We start from the raw sequence: 12,939 nt of genomic DNA, 5'->3' as shown, positions 1-12,939 counted from the left end.
CTATTCTGTACTCAGTCATGGTTTTACTTGCATATTACATCTCAATCTCTATTGTTCATTATTGATGCATCATATCATTACTGTTTGGGATGCTTATCATGATTTCTGAGAGCCCGAGACTAGAGAGGTTGATGACTGAGTGAGACCGAGGGCTTGATTGTGAGAATAATTATGGGATCGGGCTGCACGCCGTAGCATGTTTTATTAATTTATCCCATGATTGGCTTGTTATAGCGCTTGGGCTGAAGGAGCCCCTCCGGAGTCTGTATACACCCCAGTGAGCGCAGGTACCTACTAAGTACGAGTGCCGAGTGCTGTGTGATTGAGAGGAATGAGTGACTGTGAGAAAAGAGTGATTGTGAGGTTGGAGTGAATGGGAGGACTGAGTGACTGTTGCTCTGAGAGGATGCGTTGATTTCATTATTGTTGCAATTCAGCTATCATATATCACTGTTTTAAAAATTTCTGAAAGACATTATCTTTTGTTCCAGTCGAATTTGATATGAAATTACTGTTGAGTTTTAAATGTTGAACTTGAAAGCATGTCTACCTTCTTATGTTAGAAATTACTGCATTTGGACTTAGCTGTGAAACTCGTTACTATCTTCAGCTTTTTATTTAGTATTGTTACTTGATGAGTTGGTTGTACTCATACTACACCCTTCACCTCATGTGTAGATCCAAGTACTTTCGGGCACAACGGTTGCTAGTTTTTTGGAGCTTTATCTATTGGAGACTATCGAGGTAGCTGTTTGGCGTCCACAGACCTTGACTCTCTTTCCTTTCAGTTTTGTAGTGTTCTATATTTTCAGACAGTATTTTTTTTTATCAGTCAGACTTTGTTATCATTTAGATGCTCATATACTCAGTGACACCGGGTTTTGGGAGTATTTTATGTCGGTATTTGTGAGATTTTTGTATTGAATTTAAATACTATATTTTCAAACTTAAAAGAAATTGTGATTTATTGAGGTTGTCGGCTTGCTTAGTATTGAGATAGGCGACATCACGACATGATTGGATTTTGGATCGTGACATATATCCTAAAAGTAATAGGATTATATGACTAAATATATGTGTCTATCCCGAAAGTAATTATACTAAAAGGAAACCTAACTTGTTCATAGGTATTAAGTTTGCATGATAACATGCAGTATTATATGTCTATGCCAGAAATTAATTATACTAATAGTATTCCTAAAGGTAATCATGTAGGATTCCTAACATGTAGTATTATATCCTAAAACTAATAGGATTACAAGGCTAATATCTAGAATTCTAGTTATGTCATTTTATTGTGAGTTATTATGCTTAATATTATAAATTTATTTTTGTAAAACGACACTGTATTCATATTTTTATAATAATATAGATATAGAATAGATAGATAGATTAGTGAGTATTGGATTTCCCACCTCGTAATCCCTCTCTATTTTCCTTTTCTCCTTAAATACAACAACAACCTACCCAGTATTATCCCACACCGTGGGGTTTGGGGAGGGTAGTGTGTATGCAGACCTTACCCCTACCTTGTGAGGATAGAGAGGTTGTTTCTAATAGACCCTCGGCTCAGAAAAGCATAAGCAGCACATTAATGAAAATATAGACAAGAAGGACAGTACCAAAAAGTCATATAAAAGCAGAATAAAAATAATAAGACAATAAGGTGATCAACAATGAAAGAAAATAACAGTTAGTCATAAAAATCTACTACCAATAGAAAGCGAGACTGCGTACCAATACTACTGTTATGAACACTCCAGACTACATGCTCTACTACCCTAATCCTCGACCTCCATACCTTCCTATCAAGGGTCATGTCATCGGTCAGCTGAAGTTGTGCCATGTCTTGCCTAATCACCTCTCTCCACCTTTTCTTTGGCCTACCTCTACCTCTTCGTAGACCCTCCAATGTCAACCTCTCACACTTCTTCACTGGGGTGTCTGTGATCCTCCTCCTCACATGACCAAATCACCTAAGTCGTGCTTCCCGCATCTTGTCCTCAATAGGGGCCACACCTACCTTGTCGTGAATAACCTCATTTCTAATCCTATCTAACCTGGTATTCCCGCACATCCATCTCAACATCCTCATCTCTGCTACCTTCATCTTCTGGACATGAGCGATCTTGATTGGCCAACACTCAACCCCATACAACATCGTTGGTCTGACCACCACTTTGTAGAACTTACCCTTAAGTTTCGGTGGCACATTCTTGTTACATAAAACACCGGAAGCGAGTTTCTATTTCATCCATCCCGCCCTAATACGATGTGTGACATCTTCATCAATCTTCCCATCCCTCTGAATAATAGACCCAAGGTACTTAAAACTCACTCTCCTAGGGCTGACCTGCGAATCCAGCCTCACCTCCCTTTCCCCTCCTTGAGTCTCGCCATTGAACTTACACTCCAAGTATTCTGTCTAGTTGCACGTTCACATCGTCTCGCGTATCGTCAATCAATACAATATTATCTGCAAATAGCATACACCACGGCACCTCCCCTGGATGTGGCGTATCAGTACGTCCATCACTAGAGCAAACAAGAAAGGGGTGAGTGCTGACCCCTGATGGAACCCCATAATAACCGGAAAATAGTCCGAGTCCCCACCCGCCATCCTCACTCGGTTCTTTACTCCATTATACATGTCCTTAATCAACCTAACATAGGCAACATGTACACCTCTAGCCTCCAAACATCTCCACAAAACCTCGCTCGAAACTTTATCGTACGTCTTTTCTAAGTCGATGAACACCATATGCATGTCATTATTTCTCTCCCTATACTGCTCCATCAATATCCTAACAAGGTGGATGGCTTATGTAGTCGAACACCCCGACATAAACCCAAACTGGTTCTCGAAAATAGACACACTCATCCTCACCCTTAGCTCTACCACTCTCCCCCATACTCTCATAGTATCGCTAAGAAGCTTGATACCCCAATAGTTATTGCAATTTTGGATATCACCATTGTTCTTATATACAGGAACCATCGTGCTCTACCTCCACTCTTCGGGCATCTTCTTCATTCTAAAAATGATATTAAATAACCTAGTGAGCCACTCCAAGCCTGTCTTGCCCGCACTCTTCCAAAACTCCGTCGGGATTTCATCCGGCCCGGTCGCTTTCCCTCTGCTCATCTTACACATAGCCCCCTCAACTTCATCAACTCTAATCCGCCTACAATACCCAAAGTCACAATGACTCCCGGAGAGTTCCAAATCACCCAGTACAATGCTCCTGTCCCCCTCCTCGTTCAAGAGACTATGGATGTAGGTATGCCATCTTCGACGGATAAGCCCCTCATCCAACAAAACTCTACCTTTTTCATCCTTGATGCACTTCACTTGGTCCAAGTCACGCGCCTTCTTTTCTCGAGCCTTGGCTAACCTGAACAACCTCTTATCTCCACCTCGGCCCTCGAGTTCCTCATACAAACGACTAAAAGCTGCAATCTTGGCAGCCGTAACTGCTAGCTTTGCCTCTTTCTTAGCCAACTTATAATGCTCTATATTCGCCCTCTTCTCCTCCTCGTCTACACTTTCCACTAGCGTAAGATACGCTGCTTTCTTGGTTTTTACTTTTCCTTGCACATCTCCATTCCACCACCAGTCTTCCTTGTGACCACCAGAGTAACCCTTTGAGACCCCTAATACCTCTCTCGCGGCTTCCCTATTACACTGCGGTCGTGGTCCACATAGCGTTTGCGTCCCCACTACTCCTCCAAGCCCCAATAGTTACCAGCTTGACCCCTAACTCCTGCGCTTTAGTTTCCGTCAAGGCTCCCCACTTTATCCTATGTTGGCTATACATCGCCCTATTCCTCCTCTTCCTCGTGATCTCAAGGTCCATGACCAAGAGCCTATGAAGGGTCGAGAGGTTCTCACTCGGGATGACCTTGCAATCCGTGCAAAGACCTCTATCGGACTTCCTGCACCGTAAATAATCAATATGAGTCTCGTCCACCGAACTCCGGAAGGTGATCAAGTGCTCCATCTTCTTTGGAAAACTCGAGTTTGCTATCACCAAATCAAATACTCTAGCAAAGTCCAGCAGAGACGTTCCTCCTCCGTTTCTATCTCCAAAACCAAAGCCATCATGCACATCATCATACCCCCCCCCAGACGTCGCTCCAATGTGGTCGTTGAAATCTCCTCCTATGAAAAGCTTCTCGGTATGCGGGATACCACGCACCATCTCATCCAAATCATCCCATAATCGCCTCTTGACTTCCTCATCCAAGCCTGCTTGGGGTGCGTACGTACTGATTATGTTCAAAGTAAAATCTCCAATAACTAGCTTAATAGTCATCAGCCTGTCGTTCACCCTCCTAACCTCCACCACTAGTTCAGAAAGTCCTTATCAATCAAGATACGTACCCCGTTCCTCCCCCACCCTTCCAGAATACCAAAGTTTGAAACTGCCAACATCCCACGCCTTATCTCCTACCCACCGAGTCTCCTGTACACAAGTTATATTAATCTTTCTTTTCTCGAGAATCTTCGCTAACTCTACAAATTTTTCAGTCAAAGTTTCTATGTTCCAAGACCCCACTGTCACCCTAATAGCTCCCTTAGCTCTCTTACCCCTTTACCCCCTCTTAGCCTTTTCTCGTGAAATAAAAGAGAAAAAATAAATAAACAAAAAATCCATCCAAAGAAAACGATGTCGGGTTCGATGGTAGTGTAAAATTAGACACCCGCACGTCACTTCTGTATCTTACAATTACAAAATCTGCCCCAAAATCTCCGAAAACGAATTTTCACAATCCTAAAAGAGCTTAAGTCGTCGTCGGGGCCGGAGATGGAAACAACAACCGGAGACGGAATCAGGCGGTCAAAGGTCTTCGCTTTGGTGGCAATTCTGCTATTCAGTTTCGTGAACGACCTAACGGCGTTATCTGTAACGGTAAACGACGAGGAATGCGTGTACGAGTACGTTCTCTATGAAAATGACACAATTTCTGGAAACTTCGTCGTCGTTGATCATGACATCTTTTGGAGCTCCGATCATCCCGGCATCGATTTCGTCGTATGTCTTCTTTTTTTCCCCTTTTAGCTTAATTGTGTATTTATTTTTTCTCAATATCGACTATACGCCATTACTTGTGAACTGTTTTTGAGATTGATTACACGTTATCGTTATCGGATCCACTTGCTTTTCACTTAGTTGATTTTTTTTTAGATTTAGCTCTTTTGAGATTTTTTATAGATTTGATAGATAACAATTATTAGAGCTGTTGCATGTATAATTCTTCACAGGAAAACGTTTATACTGTATATAAAATTGCTGTTGAAATTTGTTTATCTAAAGATGAATTGTTGTTGAAATTCAGATAGACTGTAAAGGTTTCCTCTTTTTTCTTTTTCTTTTTCTTTTTTAAATGTAAATTAAGGTAAATATTGAATTATCTTTAAGTGAAGTGAACCTCGGTGAAGGCAGCGGCGGATCCAAGATTTGAACTTTATGGGTTCGAGTTCGAAATTCTATTATAACCTATTTAATTTACTGTGTTCAAAATCTATTATTTCTACTTATTTAGTGATTTGTTTTTTACATACTAGACTTGAATGAACCCATAACTTGTACACTACGTATGTCCCTCCGTGAAAGAGAATAGTTTTCTCTATTAATTATTTTGCAGTAATCAAGATTCAAGTGTTTAGTTTTCTGAAATTCTCAAAGCATAGAGCAGGAATTTTGACTTTACACTGAAGGGAGGAAAATTGCTTATTCACTTCTTCCTAGTATTATGTTTTAGGATCCTTGAGTTGGTTTGAATGTTTTGCTTCAATGACTGGACATTCTGCTACTTACTGCCATCACTTGCTTTTTGTTTTAAGACTGTATATTCTGCTGCTTACTGCCATCACTTGCTTTTTGTTTAGATATTAGCCTCACTTTTGGCTGCTTATTATTTGCACCTGCTAATCATCCCACAATACCAGCAATTTCGGCCATTTTAACTTAAATGAAATAGTGAAAATCAATCAGTCAACTATGCCTCAATTCCAAATCTGTTGAGGTTAATTTCACTCCAATACTAAATGATTTGCCTTATTGTCTTCAGTGGCGAAGCCACATGGTCGCAAGGGTGGTCAAACCACCCTTCGTCGAAAAATTGCACTGTGTATGTAGGTAAAATATTACGTTTTAGAGGTATATAACACATATTGAACACCCTTTGTCGGGAATTTCTTTTCACTTCTTTCAAATTTGAATACCCTCGGGAAAATTCCTAGCTTCGCCACTGATTGTCTTCCCTCACTAAAGTATTATACAACAACAACAACTAAGCCTCAATCCGATACAAGTTGGGGCTCATTAATGTTTCGTGATTTCCAAATTTCTACTCTCCTAACTATGTTCATACTTCATACCTCCGGCTAGCTTGATAGCATCTTTGGCTGACCAACGAATGTATGTCTAATTATGAGTCATACTATCTCATTGTTTGGTCCTAGAGGCCAGACAAAGTCAAGCTTCAGAGAATTAGACAAGCTCTTGGATTAGCTCTTTCAATCTGTATATATCCTATTCTTAAGGAACCAGCCATTGCCTTTTGACTCTCGCCTTCGCTGGTGTAGACATACCCTTTATCATGCTCATCTTACATGCATTGTTTCATTCATCATCTTTGGAGCCATCCGTTGCTGAACCACTAATTTATGGATCACTATTTATTGAGGATTTTACGCCAGACTTGGTATTGCTCAACTGGGGGTTTGAGTAGTCCATACAGTTTTGAGAAATTTTACTAGAGCCTGCCAGAGGCGGATCTAGGATTTCTAGTACATGGATGCACTACTAAAAAAAAAAGGAGGAAAAAATGTATTAAGTGGGAATTGATCCCTATTCCTCTTAGTAATTAACTTAACCTTCAACCAAGTGCACCATTCAACCTTCTTGAAGCATGGGTGCCAACAGTTAATATTATACCAATTTTAGAAAATATGTAAAAAAAAAAAAAAAAAATTGTAAAGTTTTTGTAAAAAACGAAGAATTTAATTCGATTTTCTCTCCTATTTACTACGGCCATAAAATGTCTAATTTTGCGGAGAGACCATGGGTTCACGTGCCCCATATTTTTGCCTATAAATCCGCCCCTGCTTGCTTCATAGCACTGTACTCCGCTTTCATTTGAATTGGCTGAACCTCATTTGTCTCGGAGATATCTTATTTTCTTTTATAAAAGCCCTTACCTTTTTTGTTCTGGTGCTTGACCAGATTCATTGTCATAAGAAATTTTATTCATAAACCTGAAATCTCTTTTTCAAATACCAGACATGATTTCTCAACTATCCTCCAACTATACAACCTTTGCTTCCCTCTACCTGATATTTTTTTTCTCCTCTTTCCTCCCCTTGTAGCCTCTTCAACATGCACAAATAATCATTATTCTTCTCTTTGCAAACTCACATGTAATCCCCTGTTCCAATCAATCAGCCCTATCACTGAAGTACTGTTGTCATAAGCTTGCTCAAGGCACACTTAAGCCCAGAGGTTAGGTGCAAAAGAGGCTATGAGCCTAGCTTGCTTAGATGGCGCTGCATCAAGGGACTAAGCTGCGCGCCTCATCCCATGGGCCGTATTAGTAAACAGTAAACATTTTTTCTAATTATAAATTTTCTCAAATTTTTTAGTAATGATTGTTTGGGTTTAAGTAATTATTCTTGAAGTACAAATTTATTTTATTTTTTCCCCTTTATTTGAGCCTTTGGGTAAAGTATAAGAAAGATGCTCCAGGACCAGAAGTTAGTCTTTGTTTGGTGGTGATGACGAGTCATGGGAATCCAGCACATGTTAATGTCAAAAAAATTATTATACAGTAACAGACAGCTTCCACCTCTTAGCCATGTCTGCACTTGATGTGACTACTAATGGGAGCTTATTACCTCATTGTTAAGATGTTCTTATTTGTTTACTTTCTCCGCAACCTCTTAATGAAAACGAGATCACGAATCTTTCTTGTTAATTCTTGTTACTCATGCAGGTGACAGCGCCCGGGGAAAATATTGTACACACAATGAAGGGAACATCTGGGGATAAATTTGAGTTCAAGGCCCCTCGGAGTGGGATGTACAAGTTCTGTTTTAAGAATCCTTATTCAACACCAGAAACTGTCTCTTTCTACATACATATTGGACACATCCCCAATGAGCATGACCTTGCTAAAGATGGTTGGTCTTATTTGCCATGTTATTGTTTTATCATTAATATTTTAGAAATTTAATTTCTGCTTTTACACAAATTTGGTTCCATTGGTGACAAGAGACTGATATATTCTTTATGGTATTTCAGTAGCTGTGGAGGCTGTTATGCATTATGTTAATTGACTGATATGTTCTTATATGTATTGCTGGGATAGTGGGATATTATGTATTATGTTTTTTGACTGATATGTTCTTTATGCATTGCTAGGATTAGCTGCAGACTGTTATATTTTATTCACGTCCCTTTTTTTTTCTCATTTAACATTGACTAACCTTTGTGCAGAACATTTGGACCCCATTAATGTCAAAATTGCTGAACTAAGAGAGGCATTGGAGTCAGTTACTTCAGAGCAGAAGTACCTAAGAGCACGTGATGCTCGTCATCGTCATAGTAAGACTTCATTCTTTTTTTTGATAAGGACTTTATTGCTCTTTTATTAGAAATGGATATAAACTTGATTGATTTTCCTTTCTCCTAGTGTGCCGAATGTCATTTGTGTGGTAAATGCTTTGACGGCATTGAGACCGACTAGCTTATAGAACCTGGATTGATGGCTGCCAGCAGTAGGCAACTGTCTATTTTATATTTGAACCAATTAATGCTACTTCTGAAAATGGTGCTGCAAAAATGGGCCCTGTGGTGACTTAACAACAATGTATTTCCTAGTGATGGCATAGCATTTTCTGAAGACAAAAAGGCAATATCAGATGACTGATGTCACTCCAATTGTAGCTTACTCTAGGCTTCATTAAAATATTGCAAGGTGTTAATTCATGCAGACTTTTAGATAAAATGGTGTTATTTAGACAGGTTAATATCTTTTGAATGCTATTGCGTTTAAGGTAAGTCTTCGCACTCTAGGACAGAGGTGGATCCAGGATTTAAATCCTATGTGTTCAACTTTTAAGATTTTTAATGTTGAACCCATTATATTTTTAAAGTTATGGGTTCATATCTACTATTTATGCAGTTTTAATCAATTTTTACATATAAATTTTTACTCCGTGTCGAAATGTATGGGTTCAATTGAACCCATCAGTAACACACTACATACGCCCATGCTCTAGGGGTGTCATTTTTCTAATTCCAAAGTATGTTGTGCTCTTTCTTATGTATCTTCCCTTCTTATGATATGGTAAAAAGATGAGTAAAGTTGAGGTTTAAAATTTATTAAGCACCTTGTCTGGAAATAGTTAAGTGAAGTTCTCTTATATAAACAAAATGGCCAATAAAAGAAAACAAAAAATTCAAATATTTCGTTTGGTGGGTGTTATGAGTATGCTTTCTTCTGAACCTTACCAATGTTTCTGGACCTATATTCACTTCTTTATGATGATGGATGTAAAATCTCCATTGGCTTCTTTCTTCCTGTTTACGTTTGATCTTTGCCCATGGGGTTAATCTTGAATGATAGAGTTCGTTCATCATGTGATCTACCGCTTATCTGATGTGTGTGTTCATCTGGTACAGCTAATGAGAGCACAAGGAAGCGTGTTATATTTTACACAATTGGAGAATATCTGCTGCTTATATTGGCTAGTGGGCTTCAGGTTGTGTATATCCGACAACTGTTTAGCAAGTCAGTTGGCTATAACCGGGTTTGACAAATTTAGGTTGTAGCATAGTGTTTTTTCACCTCTGTTCTACAGGAACTTGAGTTGTTTTGGTCAGTTGAGGGAAGGGCATCCCTCTGTAGCATCTTTTCTTAAGTTATTATTTGAAAGGATTTGATCCATTCTCAAAAGCAGGTTTAAATTTCTGTGAATGATGGATATGGTTCGTTTAGAAGTACTTCAGATGGATTCACAACATTGGTTATTTATAAGACGATGCTGCTGTCACGGTAACTTGTAAAAGTTGTGCGGTATTACTTGACGAATGGATAGTCTTTTTCTCCTGTTCCGGATTTTTTAAAATCCTTCATGTTTAGGTATTATCGAATAAAAAATCTGAAGGCAGGCCTAGTACGACACTTAACACGGGAAAATATTGGAAAAAGTGGTAGCTATTGAATTGTTCAATGGATAGGGTGGTTGATTGGTTAAAAGAAAACAGTTAATCACCCATATTATCCACTAAAAAATGGGTTGGATAATGAACTTTTTAAAAATTGGTCAAATATGAATAAGGATCATATTATCCATTTAGAAAATGGATAACCAACGGGTAACCAATGGATAACTAATAGGTTTAACTTTTACATCTGCAAAGCCTTAAATTGGGGGTTTCTCAAGTTTGGGCGACTAGGAATTCTTCCAAAAGTGATCATATTCATGAAGCCATGGATAATATGGTTACCCATATTATCCGTTGGTTAACCCGTTTTTTTATCCGTATTAAATATGGGGTTAACCCGTTTTTTTATCCGTATTAAATATGGGTCAGGTCGAATATTTTTTCATTATCCGTTTTTGATCCGAACCATATCCAACCCGACCCGCCCATTTGCTAACTCCTAATTGCGACGGACTATTGACTTGCTAGTGTGTATACTTGAATAGTTAAACATGCTGGTAAATTTAGCTGACTTGTCGACATCTTTTCCTTTGGGCACCTTCAATGGTGATGCACATTTTATAAGCCTCTTGAGGGCATTCAATTTTTCCCCTCCCAAAATTGTATTAGTGGAAAATGTTGAGGTGTGGTATTGGATATAAGAATTACCTAGTCAATTCTAATTTTTGTTTGATGATGACACACTTTCATTTTTAATTTCTATGTTCTCTTTCCCTAAACTGATTTTTATTGACATAGTTTGTTGAACTCACTTGTTATAAAAGCTCATTACTTTTATAAAGGTGAAAAAAAAAAATGAAAAAATATACTCCATTCTTACCCCCACTCATTTAAAATAATGTATATTTGACTTAATCAAAAAAAGTTCATTTTTTGTAACTGAGGACTTTATTGTCTTTCCACAACACTTTTATACTAGTACCAAGAAAATTCACATCTAGGTCCTCACTTCCTCCCACTTTTCCGGCGAATTTTGTTCGGCGGCAACATCCTTTTCTTTTCTTTCTCCAAAAAGCCAGGACCACAGAAGATGCTAGATTGAAATGAAATAATGGCATCAGAGTCAAGTTTCAGTGGGGTTAGAACGCAGAGATCATATTATTAATTGCAAGAAATTATTGTTTCTGAAAAAAGTTCTCTTTTTATAAACTTCAACCAAGTTGTGACTGTATATAGAAGAGATCTTCTCTATGCTTATCCTTCCATAGGAAATGGTGACAAAATATGAATGATGTGCTTGTGTTAATTCTTTGATAATGTTTGATGAATGAATCTTGCTTCCTGAATTTTATCCATTGAAATGAAGATGAGAAGCTTGCCGGAGAATTTAATAGGCATGAGCAGTCGCCGGAAAAAGTATTTCGTGGTTTTGCTAAACTCCGGGCAGGGGTCCTAATAAGTTGGGTTTAAATTTTTAGAGATGAAATGGTGGAATTTTGATAAATTTACCGAAAAAGCTCCTTGCGATCCGTTTGGTCATAGATTTTGCCAAAATATATTTGGGTTTTATTTGGCAAACACATGTTTGACCATAGATTTTGTCTAATTTTGGCAAAATCTCAAATCCCAAAACTAGCTCAATAGCTAGTTTGGGCCAAAATATCACTATTACATTTTTTAAAAATTATCCTAAACTTTTGTATTTTATAAAAGAACTCATCATTTATTATTTTGTAACAATGTTGCTTCGTCTTCTCGGTCACCTGATAGTGTATCATGTAGTTCATTATAAAAATGATAATTTTGTATCAAATTTATTTATGTTCAGGACTATGGTTTGCAATAATATAATGAATGTTATTGATAATGGTAGTATTGGGTATTTGTGATAGTTTTTAGAACTTGTGGGTATAAGTCATGTTTCATGTTTTTCCAAAATAAATTTGGGAAATATATTTTGAAAACTGATGTCCAAACACATTTTCATCTTCAAACCAAACTTCACCCAAATCAAATTTTTTAGAACAAATTTGAAAATCTATGGCCAAACGTTAGCTTAAATTTAATAAGAATATATCAATAGACTCTTCTTTGTTTGAGCTGCTCCCAAACATCCTCGACAAGTATTTACCCGATTTAACTATATTTTGCTATTTACCAAAAGTGAATTGATTTTTTTACTATTTGTATATACAAAGAGGATTTCATAAAAAAAATTATTATTTCTGAAATCAGTGTTTGGCCATAGAATTTTTAATTTTCACTTGAAGATGAATTTTGGAATTTTTCGAAAATTTAAAAAATTCTAAAAAGCTGTTTTTCAAAATTTTCACTCAAATCACTCACAAAACTTCAAAACAACCCAAAATAATATTAGTGTCACTTTTTTTTTTTGAATTTAAATTCTTATGTCCAAATGCTCACTAAATATATCATGATTTGTACTAATGATTAGGGATTTTAGTTTCTACGGGATTTACCCATAGCTATATGAAATCTGGCATTGACGATCAACATGCAACTTCAAAATTTGACGATAGATAATTTGCTAATTGAAAAAAGCAAACATTATCTGAAAACATATACACAATTAACCAGCTACAAATCACGAGTATTTCTGATACAATTTCAAACGCCGATCACAAAATAATAGAGAATTAACTTCAATATTTATCTTCAATGGCGACAATGGAAATCATGCTTCATCTCCAAAGCCTTAAACTTGAACGTAAAAATATTCAGAAATAACAATCAATTTGATGCG

The 12,939-nt window shown here is 37.5% G+C and overlaps 1 protein-coding gene across 1 annotated transcript; it reads left to right on the top strand.

Annotated features, from left to right (window-relative positions):
• The first annotated feature begins 4,681 nt into the window (after positions 1-4,681).
• LOC107832723 (transmembrane emp24 domain-containing protein p24beta3) lies at positions 4,682-9,954 on the top strand. Its single transcript, XM_016660585.2, has 4 exons — positions 4,682-5,036; positions 7,999-8,185; positions 8,502-8,609; positions 9,690-9,954. The coding sequence occupies exons 1-4, from the start codon at positions 4,809-4,811 to the stop codon at positions 9,821-9,823; spliced, it is 657 nt and encodes a 218-aa protein (XP_016516071.1). The 5' UTR covers positions 4,682-4,808; the 3' UTR covers positions 9,824-9,954.
• Positions 9,955-12,939: the final 2,985 nt, after the last annotated feature.

The sequence above is a fragment of the Nicotiana tabacum genome, chromosome 14 (assembly GCF_000715075.1).
Source record: "Nicotiana tabacum cultivar K326 chromosome 14, ASM71507v2, whole genome shotgun sequence".
In the NCBI taxonomy this organism is placed as follows: domain Eukaryota; kingdom Viridiplantae; phylum Streptophyta; class Magnoliopsida; order Solanales; family Solanaceae; genus Nicotiana; species Nicotiana tabacum.
Note: the sequence above shows the minus strand (reverse complement) of the source record. Positions and strands in the feature narration are given on the sequence as shown.